Genomic DNA, 15,118 nt, shown 5'->3' with positions numbered 1-15,118 from the left:
TTTTGCAAAATCTAGCTATAGTCTTTAACATTTCATTATTTGCTTGTATTTTTCATCCAATTTTGATGAAAATGTTCATTATTGTGCCTGTAAATTGTTCGTCTTTATTTTCAAGATCAACTTGATTCTGGTGTAGGATTGTCCTCCAATCTAGCACTGATTTTTTTTTCTTGAATGATACTTGCCTAGGCTACATCGGGGTTTTTTTTGTTTGTTTGTTTGTTTGTTTTTTATCCGACTACGAAGTAGAAATGACTTAATTTACAAGATAACGGATAGTCTTCGTTGGCAGACTGCAACAGTAGCACTGAATAAAATCATTCACCAAGCTGTTAATATTTCAGTGATTCAAGAAACCATGGTGTGGCATGTTGTCCGGTAGATGGCGCACTTCCACATCCAAGAGCAGTGCCGTAACTAGTATAAAGAGAGGTAACATGAAGTACTACTACGTGCAAATGACCTGCACTTGTACCGTAGGCCTACCCCACTCCTATCTCTGAAAGGCCCCTCTGAAAGTACACACAGGAGGTATGGGTAGTGGATAAACCTCCTAAAGAGATTAGTGGTGTACCGGTACCCTGGTGTTCAATAACATAAAATGCGTAATTCTCCAGGCTTTTTATATCTCTCGTTGCTGTTGCTGTATTCTGTCATACACAGTAAGTTCTATCATTCTTCAATAGCTCTGATTTCCACCGCAATCCCATGAAAAAAAAAAAACACAAAACACGAAAGAATTCGATTCTTTCCGTAAATTATGAGGTAGAAGGGGATACCATTGACCCTTCTCCCAACCTGGAGCACTGCCCTTGACACCCTTACCCCGGGCCCTAACCCCCCCCCCCCAAAAAAAAAACAAAAAAAAACAAAAACAAAACAAAACAAAACAAAACAAAACAAAACAAAAACAAAACAAAACAAAAAAAAACAACAACAACAACAACACAAAACAAACAAACAAACAAACACAAAAACACAAAAATGTCAAATTCAAGGCCCCTGCGATTTGATGAAAATAATCTGGTACTGCTGCACTTAGGCACCCCCCCCCCCCCCCCTGCACATCCATGAGAGTCTCATTGAGACTGCACTTCCAGTGATGAGATACACTTACACCGAGATGAGATGTACTAAGTATTCGGGTCATTATTGAGGCCCATGATAGAAGAAGAAACAGTTTGCTTGTTAATGGGGAAAAAAAACAATTTGTAACTTGTGTCGGTACGTCCATGGACACACTAGGTCCATGGTACGTCTAAAAGAAAAAAAAATCGTATAAATACGTGTACAGTGTAAAAATACAAAAGTCGAGCAGAAGCACACGATTTGTTATCATTACAATTCTTGCACAAATTTGGTACGTGCGCATGTGTACACAAGCAGATGATCTACGAGTTAGCACTTTCCAGAACAGCGGAAAAAGGAAAGAATTCAAACTTGGTATGCTGCAGCGTTGTGGAAATGGTTGTTTTGCAGGAAAATGTTTATGTTTGTAGCAACTGTTGTAATAATTTCCCTATCTACCATAGTCATTTTATCTCTCTTGCCATTTTCCGTGACCCTTCTTCTTATCGCAGCGGTGGGATGCTTCGTCTTGTATCAGTATATTCATGATCCGGCCAGTGTCTCGCGGGCAGTCGCCCACGTGCAGCTGGCCGCAGCGACTGCCACCCGAAAGTTTCGGCAGCTTGTGCCGGAAGAGACGGGTAATGCAAACGGCGAGTCTGCAGCCGATTTCAGCAGCATTAGTCGTCGCTCTCCTCAGCCTCGGGCCCAGAGACCAAGAGAAACGGGAGCATCGCAAAATTTGATAGATCGTGGAAAGGAAAATATAAGAATCTTCGTCAGACCTGGCTTACAAAGACGATTCGGAAATATTCATGAAAACGATACTTTGCTTGGTCACAGAAATCTCGCCAGTCCACACCGGCAACAAAAGAGGATACCCCCGTCATCACCTCCTTCCACAATCCAGCATCTGCATACGACTGCGAGAAGTCCTGCCCCAAATATGATGAATCGAAGTTGGCGAGAAGGGGCAAATTTTTCTACAGGATACAGATTTGATGAAAAACTGTCTTTTTCAAAATTACCACTGTCGCCTATTTTCCCACCAAATAAGTCAGTTAACAACAGGTAAATTAACTATTAAATAACTTGTTTAGACTCTAACCAGTGTTACTTTTATTACTTATGAATTGTATTCTGTTTGACAGTGATTGTGATCATCACAGGGATTGTCATTTTGGAAGTGTTGAAATGTTAATTGTTAGTGTTAAAACCATAGAGCTGCATTTACGTATTATACAGCTCTATGGTTAAAACCTACTAAGTACTGGGTACTGTTAAACATTCTCACAGATAGTAGCATTGGGGCTATTAAATTACTCTAAACGCTGGTCAAGTGTTGTGAATTTGTGACACAATGCAATTGTTTTCTAGACCTCTGCTCTACATTTTGTAAGTTTAATGATATAACTAAAAGCACATTTTTAGTTAAGTTGTACCTACAATGTAAATATGTCTGACAAACTTATTTCACACTGTTTTCTGTGTTAACTTTTTAATCAGTTGACAGTATTGCCAAGTGCTAAAGACGGCACAAGATTTGTAGCCGAGTAATCAAAGACCCGCTTCACAGTATTGTCTATTGAAGAGAAGATGGATGGTTTCCCTAGCAAACGTAAATATATTTCATATAAAGACTTCAAATTATCATGAAAACCTGGCTAGTAGTAGTACTGAGTAGTTGAAATAGGCATATTACCAAAACAAAAACCAACATACATGTAGTTTGCAATAACCATCTTTTAAGATTGAAGAATGTTGATGTAAATTTACTCTTGATTTGATGATGGCGCAATGTATTGGACTAGATCTACAAAATTGTAGACCTACCTAGATTGTAGACTATAGGCACTAGTCCTCTCTGTGCACAAAGTGCTTCTTACTGTCATGAAGTTGTAAAGTGGATCTACTGTACCTACATTGTACATTATTCTTTCTTTGTCAATGTGTACCGCCACCAGCCCAGACCAGGAGCCCAGTCCCACAATGATGCGATTCAACTCTGGCCAGGATTCCCTGCTGCATCCCAGCATGCACTACCCAACTCACCAGCCGGACCTAGTGACCTCCCCCGGTGTCTTCCCGTCGGTCAGCTGGCTTGGGGGCAACAACCTTGCCAGTCCGCGGCAGAGGAAAGGTTTGCCGCGGGTCCAAAACCCAGTCATGGTCAAGATTGCAAGCCCACTCCCAAACAGACCGGCAAGTCCCCTGTGAGTGTCAAATCATGCAGAAACAAGCATTTCTGCATGAGATAAAGCATTGAATTATTATGAGGATTCATTACAGAATTGATAAAGGTACTAACTTATTGTCCATGAACTGGAATCATTTGTAGTGAATGCATACAAGAATTTCAGATTTTAAAAAAGATTATTATTAACATGATCGTACATCATCTTAGTGTAGATTATGCTGTCCCTATGTCCCTCGTCTATGCTTGAGATTAAGAAAACATCCTCATTTTTTCATGTTCATTTCTGTGATGTAATACTTTTAAAAGCCATTTCCTGAAACAATTTTCAGCGTGCTCTGGTATCAATGTTCTTATGCCTCCGAGACATGACTAGTGTCAAGGTTTTTTAACTGTGTATTTGTGTGTATAACTTGAACATTTGTACTTGTGGGTTAGGGAACTTGTGCATGGGCTAGGGAACAAGGTTGGGATTAGATCAGTACTAGGGAACAGGGAGGTAAAGGAGCTGAAGGGTCTGGTAGGAGAAAGGTAAGGAGGGTTATGGAGAAATGCCTAAATAATGTGTATAGAGAGGAATTAACAATGTAAGGGAAGGGAAAAAAATCTCATTTGTTTTGTGACATTGATTATCACATTGTCCAATTTTGTTTGCAGCTTACAATTATTTGAAAGGGAATACTTCACCTGTTTATTGTCGATGAAGTTATACATAGTGATCCTTTTGATGTTTAAAAAAAGTTGAGTGGTATACAGTGTATAGTGTACTTTGGGCTCATGAGAGGAAATTAGTGAAAGATTTCATTCATATTTGTTTACTATACTAACACCAGCACTAATCCTGAACTTTAACCCTAAAAAGACTGGGCTATTTTGGTAGCTCGAAAGACTGGGGGGGGGGGGCCTAAAGGGCCCCCCCTTAAGATCTCGGCCGTGGATCGCGCGATCGCCGCGGAAATTTGCACAATGGTAGTGTGCGATGTAATCTACAAGATCGTATATTTAAATTTTCCAAAATAGTCTTCTTTTATTTTATTTTGATTAATTATGCTAATTTATGCGAGAAATCAGACCTTTTTGATCTAAATCAGTAAATAAAGCTCCAAAAGTGCTCATTTTTGGTCTGGATATTCTTTGTGGCATTCTTAGCAAATGTACTTGAAAAAAAATTTGGTATCAAAATTAATTTCTTATTCATTTTATTGTTTTATGAATTTCTTATGTATTTCTTTGTTTTTTCGACCTTTTGTTTTTGTTGTTTTTTTCAGCAAAATTTGTGGCAGACCCTTTTTGAAGCATAATACTACTAAAACAGATTGATTTTAGCCATTGAGAGTAAAAATAAGCATATTTATATGAACCATGTGATAAAACTTAATTTGTATTGACTTTGTACACGAAATCACATTTTTGAGCCATTTTCGGTCTCACGTGCATGTACAAAAAGTTATGTAACTTCAGAATTGTACCCCCGGGCGTCACAAATTTGGTGTCAAAATGTGTGGGAAACTCGAAAGAAAAAAGTCATAGAGCATCGCGGCGAGAGCATTGCGTATTGCTGAGTAATCGCGCGAAATGTCGAGGGGGGGGCCTTTTAGGCCCCCCCCCCAGTCTTTTTAGGGTTAAGTCAGATGGTGTCAGCAGATTGATGATTATCAATGATTATGATCAGCAGCTATCACATTTGTTAATCTGATCGTTGGTGTAGGATCTCCAATTAAGACAGTTGTTGTAGAGAGTACACCACTGCCAGCACAAGCACCAAACTTGAAATCACCCACTTTCCTTTTCTAACCTCCAGGTTTAGGAAGCTAGCAGCTGAAGGCGAGAAGCAGAAATCCAGCAGCACAGACAAAGTTCTGATGGCTATCAGGAGCAGACAGAAGCGTCCAGTCCAGGAGGTCAACGCAGATGGACCCACATCCATAGCCTCGTTCAACATCAGGAGTGAATCAAAGAGAAGGTGAGTCAGAGCACCCTCATTTTCTTATTAGGTCTGTCACAGACTTGCCAACTCTACCATTGTAGGCTAAGGTGCATTCGAGCACTCCTAAAAAGACTGGGCTATTATGCCTAGCAAGACGGGGGGAGGGATGGGCTCATTCAGCCCCCCCCCCCCCCAGATCTTGGCCGTTGACCGCATGATCGGGAGGAAAATTGGCACGCACGTCACCCACAAGGTAATCTACAAAACTGAATAGGTAATTATTCCGCAATTATTCAGATTTATTTTTGATAAATTAATTTATGCATGAAATTAAACAAATTGGCTGTAAATCTGTAAATAAAGGTCCAAAACTGCTAACTTTTGGTCTAGGTACTCTTTGTAGGATTCTTATTGAATGTACATCAAAAAACTTGCGGTATCGAAATTTTTTCTTATGTATTTTATTGTTTTTAAAATTTCTTATGTACTTCATTGTTTTCGACTTTTTTATGGCAATCATCGGCGACACTGTTCTGATCATAAACAAAACATGAAATTAATTGATTTTAATCAGTAAAAGTAAAAATGAGATGATTCATTTATGAATTTTGGCTAGAAGCAGAATGTGCATTGGATTTGTACACGAAATCACATTTTTTGGAGCAATTTTGCGTCTGACGTGCACTTACAAAATATCGCTTAACTTCGGAACCGCATACCTGGGCGTCGCGAATAATGGTCTCAAAAGTTGTGCGACACCTGAAAGAAAAAAGTCTTGAAACGTGGCGGCCCGAGATTTTTACGTTACGGATTTATCATGAAATATGTCGAGGGGGGACTCAATCAGCCCACCCACCCCCCCCCCCCATCTTTTTATGGTTAAAGTACTGTACCTGCATCAGAGGAGCGCTTGAGCATTCGTATAGTGTTCCTAAAGTGTACTTTAGCAAGCCAAAAGTGGACCACTTCCCAATGTGCTCCAAAAGCGTACCATATTAATCGTACCAGAAGTTGGCATGAGAAGAATGCACATAACACACATACGTCATCATGCAAAGAGTTCATTCCTTCGTTTGGAACATCTAAAAGTGCCAGATGAATGATTCTGTTCCTACAAAACTTGTGACCTCCTCTGAAAATTAACTCATGAGGTACACTTTCTCCACAGAGCACTCATACACTCCTAACCTTGCACAGTATGGAACCGTAGGCATTGGATCAGTTTGCTTTGGTTAGCTTTTGAACGCTCGAACGGGGCCATAGACTACTGCTTAGACTATTGGTTTGAATGGTTTAATGCTATATTTGGACAAGGTTGTCAAGTGGACCGAGTCATACCGTACAAAGTTGCATAGTCCTCTTGGCACCAAGACAGGGTGGAAAAAAAAGGCACATTTTTAAAGAGATTTATTTCTATACTTTTATCGCTTTTCTAGGAAATTGAATGGGCCGTCTGCTGAAGAAAAATCTCCTTGGAATGATATTGACATGGACTTGGATCATAATCCCGTGAGATCTGCATCAAAAGGTGAACAGAAATGTGGAATTCTCTCCCCAACTCCACGAAATGCAATTGAAAGCTCTGTCAGCTCAACCAAGAGAACAGAGGTAAGTTTGAGTTGCTGTCAAGTCTTCCTGAACACTGAAATTTCTCTTCATGTCCTAAGGCCCCTGTCACATATAAACACAGGATCTACACGGTGATCCAGGGAGATCCGGGTTAGTTTCGACCTCGATGGAGTGTCGATGAGCGTTGATGTGACTGTACACACGGTATCAACACAGCACCCACACGGATAAGGCCGGAAGAGCGCGGCGTCTACACGCACAAACACGTCATCTACACGGATCAACACGGCAGCTACATGGCAGCCACACGGACCATCCCAGATTGTTCTGCCAACACGGCAATCTCCGGATGTTTTTGACCACCTAAAATTGCCATGTTGGCCTCCCGGATGTCCCGGGATCTACACGGACATACACGGATGTCAAAGGATGTCCAAGGTGCAACATGGATCTCTCCCGGGATCACCCCGGATCAGATCCGGGGTGATCCGGGATGTCTGTTTTACTGGGGCTGAACAAGAGAATACAAGAGCCTACCTGATTTGGGTATTACGTGTATTTTGGCCTACTAAGCTACATGCAACACACAAGTGTCTTCCTGATTGGATTTCAGATTCTCAGTGATTTTAATATGAAAATGTTTACAGCCCTAGTTTACATTTTATGTCAGAATTGATATTTTTTGTGCCAGGATTTTGTAACTCTGTGAACAGTCACACATTATCTTTTCTCTATGGTCAAATTTTTGAAGAATAGCATTAGCAATGACATTTATATCTCAAACATATAAATATGTGTGTGTGCATGTATGTATTTAATTTTTTTTTTTTTTGGGGGGGGGTGCTGACTAACTTTACATAGTGAATCAGTTTTAAGCTACGTGTGATAGTAAAAAATCCCCCAAATATATGTGGATTGATTGAATGCTGAAGGTCAGTGAAAGATTCAGAGACAACTTAAGCCATTGAGGACGGACTGATTTTGCTACAACACACATTTCCCATAGACACCTGCCGAGTATACTCGGAACTCGTTTTCAACAGGTTAAGGAAGATTTGATTGACAATTTGTTCCAAATTTTTTAATTTGCTTTATAGTGTCATGTTATGCCCTCTTTGGCTTTTAACTCTGGATTCATTTGTGGTGTCACAATAGCCCAATGATATTAAAGAGAGTGTGAAAAAAATTCTCAAAATTGCTTTTATCAATTTCACAAAATTGCTTTTTTTTAAAAAGTCAAGCTTGACCGACCTCCTCTAACACCTCTAAAAGTCATCATGACTAGTATTCGCATTAACATGTCTTTGTAACAGGTTGAGAGAAAATTCATAAAAAGAATGGCAGTTTGTTCAATCTGAAAAAAAAAAAATTGTCTCCCAACCCCTCCCAATAAAAGCAGTGACCACGAATACTATTATTTAAACTTTGTTTTATCAATCAAGTCATTTCGGCCCATCATTAAAGGGGGGATCCTAATGACATAACTCTGCAGAATTTCTCAGTAGTTGACTACAGTTGACTATAAAGGTCTGTCAAAGAATAAAAGAATAACAATGGCTTTTCATCTTTTACTGATGTTGATATTGCAGGGGATGCTGAAGAGAAGAAGCGAGTCTGTGGAAGTGGAAGAGGAGGATGGCGTCTCGCCCATTAAGAAACGAGCCCTGTCCCAACAGCCCAGGCAAGTTTTGAGCACTCAGAGCCCCTCCCAGTCTGATGAGAGAGGACCAGACAAGGCAGGCATGTCCTCATCACAGATACCGGTCCGGGCAGGGAGCAAAGGCTTGCTCCTGGAGAGGAAATCAGCTCCCTCATCCGAGGCTGACGCTGCCAAAGGTACAACGCCAAAGAGAAAGATGCTGTTTACTCCAAAAAAGGTTTCCCGCGTACAGGTAAGTTGCTCAATAGAATACCTTTCCATATCTTTTCATTATCTATTCAGAACTCTCGGGGGGGGGGGGGGGGGATTTCAACAGATTTATTGTGTTTATTGCAATAGTTTGAAAGAGGAAGTCACCTATCGGGATCACTTGAGTTATCTGGAAAGCTCATTTTGGCACATGTGATGGTGAACATCAAATGTATCCTTTATCACATTTCCAGCTTCTTGTTGACATCAGCTGTGTAGAATTTATACAAAGTAAATTGTCAAGGATTCCAAAATATCAAAGGGAATCTTGGGTTTTTTTTTTTACTATCCCCCAACCATATCACCCTAGGTTAACAGGGGCCAGAACCCAAGAGACAAGAAAAATGACAAAAATGAAACACAAAAACACATAGTTGTGATACATTATGGCAAATGTGTTATATAGAAAAAAATAATGGGTAGTTGAGAGCACAAGAAGTGTGAAAACAAAAGAAACTTTTTAACTCATTGTTATTAAAGGGATAGTATAGCTTTGGTTGACACCTGGCTTCAGATTTCTAACTTTTTTGGGTGAGAAAATGAAAAACCTCCTATGAAATATGAGAAAACATGTAATTCCAAGAGGAATTCAACATTTATCTGATGAAAATTGGTTTTGAAATGGCTGAGATATGCAAAACAAAGTGATATTAATAAAAGGTGGGACCCAGTTTTTATTAGAATTGGTCTGTTTTACTCTGTCTTTGGATATCTTGGCCATTTCAAAACTGATCATCATAAAGTAAACTTTGAATTCCTGTTAGAATGGTATGCTACGTAACATTTCATAAGTGGTTTCTTGACGAGTTAAAAGCTCAATTCTCATCCCCACCAATACTATACCATCCCTTTAATTTTTGTTGTTGCACAGAGAGTGGACACTCCAGGGGAATATACGGCAGCTGATAAGGATGAGGACAGGGCCCACGCTAGGCGGCGCTTCAACTACCTCAAGGAGATGCTCATAGAGGAACCGGAAACACCAGCTTCTCAAGGTATGCTGCCCCAGAAGGCCATTAGTACAAACTCCGTTTCTGAAGACTTCCGTTACAACGTGACGGAAGGCATAGACCTAGCAGGGACAAGAGGACAATCTCTGTCTCATGAAATTTTGCAAGCAGTCTTTTATCTCAGCACTTTACCATGCTTCACTGGAAACACCTTCTTGTATAATACCATGTTTGTTTGTTTGCAAGAATTGCAATATTTTGCAAATTGGGACTCATTAGACAATTTCTTGAGTGATTGAATTTGTAATTTAGAATCACATTGATGGAATGAGAAAGAAGGCTTATAGCTTTTCAAGAAAGAAATAGCCATTTCCCACCTTAGATTAAATATGCACTGCATTTGTGCTATGGGAGGCAATATTTTCATGAGTTGTTATTTGGCAAAACTGGTTGACTTGCAAAATTTACAAATTGAACCATGTATGCAGTACTTTAAAATTTCACCTGCCATTGAAAACACACTGCGATGCCAAATAGTGTGTTTTGTGTCTTCTACCTATAGCCCACAATTGTAATCTTTCAATGGATTCTCTACAAAAGATGAGAATAATAATTTCCATCCAATATACAACTGATGTCTGCTCTCTAATATTCATGCAGGTATTTCTGCGCCTACTCCTACAGCTACTCCTTCACTGTTGACTTCCACGACAATAGGAGCACTGTCCACACCCTCAGCAACTCCGCCAACGTTCTCGCTCGGCCTTGCCATGGCTGCAACCACCGCTGCAGCCACTGCAAAAAGTACAGCAGCCAGTGTCTCAGCACCTCCGACCATCGCCACAACAGAAGCTTCAGTTCTGTCAGCCCTTAGCTCCCTAGCGAAGACAACGAGCACCAATCCCCTCTTATCAGCGTCGGACAGGGAGAAGCTGTCAGCCACCAGCTCAGAGAAGTCTCTTGGGAGTGGCAAAGCCACCCAGTTCACCATTTCTGCAAGTGCCTCTGCAACAGTTCCAGGGACCACCACCCAACCAAAGGAGAAGACAAATGGCTTCCAAATTCCCACCGCATCCATTGCAGGTGCTCCTACCACCTCACAGGCACCTGCATCGTTCAGTTTTCAGGGAATTGGTAAGGCAACAACTAGTAGTCCTGGAAGTGTACTTGGTATGACCCCTGGAAATGCATCCGTGCCACCTGGTGGACAGTCTGCAGTGGCTGGTAATACCAATACTGACAGCAATGCCAAGACACCACTTAGCCTTGGATTCCAAGTTCAAGGACTTGCCACGACAGTTGCCACCTCCACATCTGCAGTTCCTCCCAGCACAGCATTTGGTCTTGGCAACCAAGCAGCTGCCAACACTAGCTCATCTGCTGCAACCACTTCTAACTTTGCATTCACAGCTACAACCTCCACTTCAAAACCTCAATTCAAACCGATCTTTGGTGCTCCGAGCAATGCTGCAACATCTCAGGCAGGGAATGTCCAGACTTCAGCAACCAAAGCTGCTCCTCAGGCAACTGGAGTATTTCAATTCGGACAGTCTTCAAGTAGTGCTGCATCAACACCGTCTCGAGGAATTCAGTTTGGGAATACCCCTGCTCAAGGCCTGGGAATGGGTACATCAACAGCGTCATTCCAATCAACAGCATCAACTGCTACTACTATAGCATCAAGCAATAAGCCAATGTTCTCTATGCCTAGTGCTAGTACATCTGCACCATCTGCACCAGGCTCTTCATTCACCCCCATATTTGGGAAGCCATCTGGTACTCCTGCTAATCAGTCAAGCCAAACCAAAGCTGGGGGTTTCACATTTACACCAGCGGCAACATCAACCTCCTCTGCCATTCCTGGCACGTTTAGTTTTGGGGGATCTAATGCTGCACCAACAAGCACATCCACTGTAAACCAGTCGAGCAGTGCATTTGGTACTAATCTCCAAAATCCTCCATCATTTGGAGTTGGCAAAGCAGGGGTGTCTTCTACTGCTAGTGTATTTGGAGCTACTCCCATTGCTTCTACCCAAGCCAAGGCAACAGAGAGTAATGCTGCAAGCACAGGCAGTATATTTGGTGGGACTTCCAGTCAACAGAACTCATTGTTTGGTAGTAGCAATCCAGCTTCTACAGGTGGAACAACCAGTGTCTTTGGTGCCCCAACCACCCAACAGGGACCTCCATTTGGCGGGGGATCTATCTCCAGTGGAACCCCCGGCACCCCGGGAAGTATGTTTGGTGGCACCAGCACCACAAAGCCAGCATTTGGCAACCCCATAGCTACGGTGACCCCTTTTGGCAGTGGAGCGAGTCAGCCGAGCAAACCAGCAGCAGCTGTGCCCACGTTTCAGTTTGGGTCAACCCAACCAGCCGCGGCACCCCAGCAACCAAGTCAGCCCCCTCTTTCAGGAGGCTTCAACTTTAGTGGAACCAAACCACCCCAACCTTCTTTTAACTTTGGTGAGTTTACCACCATCCAGTGCATCATACTTCTGTAGTCGTAGAGCCAGACCTTACACATCAGTAATCCTGCTTGTATGGATTTATGTAAACTAATTCATGATGACCATTCACTGTAAGTGTGATCTATGTACAGTCAACAATACATACAAAGTAGAGACTGGCTCACTCAGGCATTCAAACTGTTCGGGTCATCCCTTCATTCAGGATATCCAAGACTGAGACAGCCTCGAACCATGCTTCAAGCTTAATTGAGGCCTATCCAGCCTAGCGTCAACTTAAAAGAATGGGATATCATTTCAGATAGCAACAAAATATAATTTCCCACAAACACCTATGCATTACAGTGTTGTATGGTGTCTCCTTCTCCATGCAATCAGTTATTAAAACATGCCTCCACAGTCTTGTCTGCGAGCTCTCAAGCAATCAGCCGTTGCAGCTCATGTATAACACTTTGGCACCTGTTATTTCATTTTCCCTGAACATAGTAAACTCTGAAAAGATTTTGCCATTTACTCTTAGATAAACAGTATCCACTTTCTTTGCCTGACCTGATTCTGTCACAGGATCTCCAGCGGCACCCAGCAGCTCTAGCTTTCAGTTTGGCCAGACACCAAGCCAACCAGCAGGGGCCAACAGCCAGCAAAACTTCTTCTCAGGAGCCTCGGGTAAGTGATTTGGTCTTGTTCACACAGTGGGAAGGACAGCCAAGAGATAACAAAGATGAGCATGTTGAGCTAAACCTTCTTTCGATGTGAAAGAGAAAACACATTGTACATAAAGTAGATGATGTCAGTCTGCTGTGCACTCAAGCTGTTGAAAGAATTGTAGGATTTCAAGATGCACCTGACATTTGGACAAAGAATGTGCAAGAATGACAAAAGAATGCTGCATGATAGAATCTGGTCTATGAATTCCCTTTCCAAGTACTCCTGAGGGTGTACACTTTGCAGTCTACAAGTTTAATCTAATCAAAGTTTATACTTAAATGTGACCACTAATGAAGCAATGAATACTTGTAAGCAAGCAGCTGCAGGACCAACCACAGGACCAGCAGCAACAGTCACAGACTAAGAAATGAAGATAAAGTGTCTTGACCAGCTAATGTTTGTATCTATATGAGCTTCTGACACTGTGCAGTTTTTTAGTATTGAATCGATCTGTTGAGTATCATATCAGGACATTGCCAAATTTATACTCCTGGACTCTGTTGAAAAAGCATTGTTTTATGACTGCTAGAACAATCATAAATCAAGGAAAGTGGATTCGACGATAAGGGTCATTCATGCATGCTGTGCACAAGTATCAATGAAAAGAAATACGGTACAGGAAAATTTGCTCATATCTTGATTTTTGTTTTGTTTTAAGCCACCAAATTTTGACAGAATCTGAAGAAAAGATTGCCCTCTCAGGTAGGACAAACTTTAAATAAAAATTTGAGGTGGATCAGCCAAATTGTCATGTTTTGGTCGATTACACAGAATCCTAATCTGTGACTTTTTGTGGGTTTTGAGCTGGGCGGTCACAAATTTGAGATATGCGTGTGAAACGATGCACTCACCAACGTATCTTGTCATATATGGCTTTCTACAGGGGGGGCTTCTGGCCAGTTTGGTTTTGGTTCTCCGGCAGCCACTCCCGGTGCAGGCACCGCCACCCCTACAGCATTTGGGGTTTCCCCCAGTCCAGCAGGATCGAGCGGAGCTCCGGGGGGAGGTTTCTCCATCGGCACCGCGGGAAGCAGTCAAGCGTCCAACCAACGAAGGGCGAACAGGCTCCGACAACTTCGGAGTAAAACAGGGAGGAGGTGATAGCAATCTGTTACACCTTAAATCCTCCCTGATATTCCACAAATCTATTCTTATATATTCAACTTCAGTCTTATACTTTGTGAATATCTTTTGCAGAATTACTTTGGGGACTTCTGCAGCAGAGCAGGGACAAGATACAAAATCATGCAAGGGAGAGATGTTGTTGATATTTTCTGCAAACTGTGCTGATGTGTGCACTCCTTGCATATGTACATACAAATGCAAATTTTAAAGTGGCATTGTAACTATTTCCTATGAACATGAATGACATTTTCCATGTGTAAGGATGTGAGCAAGGATTGTTGTTCCCTATTCTTTTTTGATATTTGATTAACTGTCATTTAGAGTAAAACTGAATCTCTCTTGTCCAACAAGCTCATTTTCTCATTGACTTCCATACACATATTATGGGCTCCTCCATTAGGAAAGCTGTTGTTTTATGTTGTGAAGGTTGTAAATATTCATTATATTGGGTCTTTAACTTGAGAGTGGGAATAGTTGTACAAACATCAATAATATTCAGGGCTCATCACTAGCAGTGGCATGGTGGCCTGGGCCTCCTAAACATTGATGTGGGGCCACCAAGTTTCGAAAAAGGCTGTTTTTGATGGCCCAATTGGGCACTTTTAAGATTTAAAGTGGATTATCATTTATAATCCAGGCCACCATAGAAAGAGGTTGGTGTCGAGCCCCGTATTGCACATAACACAAGACCAGGAAGAAAAAAAGGTTCATTTTATAATTGGATGTTAGTTGGGCATATTAGATACAAAACTTAATTTCTCAATTTATTATTTTACTTCAAAGAGCAGATAATTCCTCTTCATTTTTTGTATTGATAATAGTTGCTTAACTCAGTTTTCAGTTAAGCAAATGGTCAATCACCTTAGTCAAAAATTCTGCTAGAACGAAAAGATTTCACACAGTGAGTGTACTGGCATAATGTGCAGATACGATGAGCGTGACCATAAATGAATAGCTACCCTCTGGCTCCAACTAGCTGACATTTTCATTTGCCCCTGTTACATGCATTTTTCTCATTATGAAGAAAAATGCAAGATGGGTCTGTTTATGTATAGTTTTGTTGTTCATTGTATATACATTTGTATCATAAGATAATAAATCTGTCTTTTCTATGTACATGTACACAGAAATCAGTTCCTACAAAAGTCATACCAGGTACCTGCAATTCTTTTATGATTAACCATCTGGCAACGCTTGAAT

At 41.3% G+C, this 15,118-nt stretch overlaps 1 protein-coding gene across 1 annotated transcript; it reads left to right on the top strand.

Annotated features, from left to right (window-relative positions):
* The first annotated feature begins 382 nt into the window (after positions 1 to 382).
* On the top strand, positions 383 to 13,894 carry LOC139721000 (uncharacterized). The gene is made up of 10 exons (XM_071632330.1): positions 383 to 413; positions 1,533 to 2,139; positions 3,033 to 3,281; positions 5,064 to 5,225; positions 6,626 to 6,797; positions 8,348 to 8,650; positions 9,539 to 9,662; positions 10,278 to 12,083; positions 12,650 to 12,751; positions 13,677 to 13,894. Exons 1-10 carry the CDS (start codon positions 383 to 385, stop codon positions 13,892 to 13,894), a joined length of 3,774 nt encoding a protein of 1,257 aa, XP_071488431.1.
* The last annotated feature ends 1,224 nt before the right edge of the window (positions 13,895 to 15,118 follow it).

Source organism: Diadema antillarum, unplaced genomic scaffold (assembly GCF_040938485.1).
Source record: "Diadema antillarum isolate AM-2024a unplaced genomic scaffold, OU_Dant_1.0 scf00000136, whole genome shotgun sequence".
Classification (NCBI taxonomy): Eukaryota; Metazoa; Echinodermata; class Echinoidea; order Diadematoida; family Diadematidae; genus Diadema; species Diadema antillarum.
Note: the sequence above shows the minus strand (reverse complement) of the source record. Positions and strands in the feature narration are given on the sequence as shown.

Coding starts and splice junctions, on each gene's coding strand:
- LOC139721000 (XM_071632330.1), top strand. CDS start 383: ATGGCGCACTTCCACATCCAAGAGCAGTGCC. Junction 9,663..10,277: donor GGAAACACCAGCTTCTCAAG/GTATGCTGCCCC, acceptor ATATTCATGCAG/GTATTTCTGCGCCTACTCCT. Junction 12,084..12,649: donor CCAACCTTCTTTTAACTTTG/GTGAGTTTACCA, acceptor ATTCTGTCACAG/GATCTCCAGCGGCACCCAGC.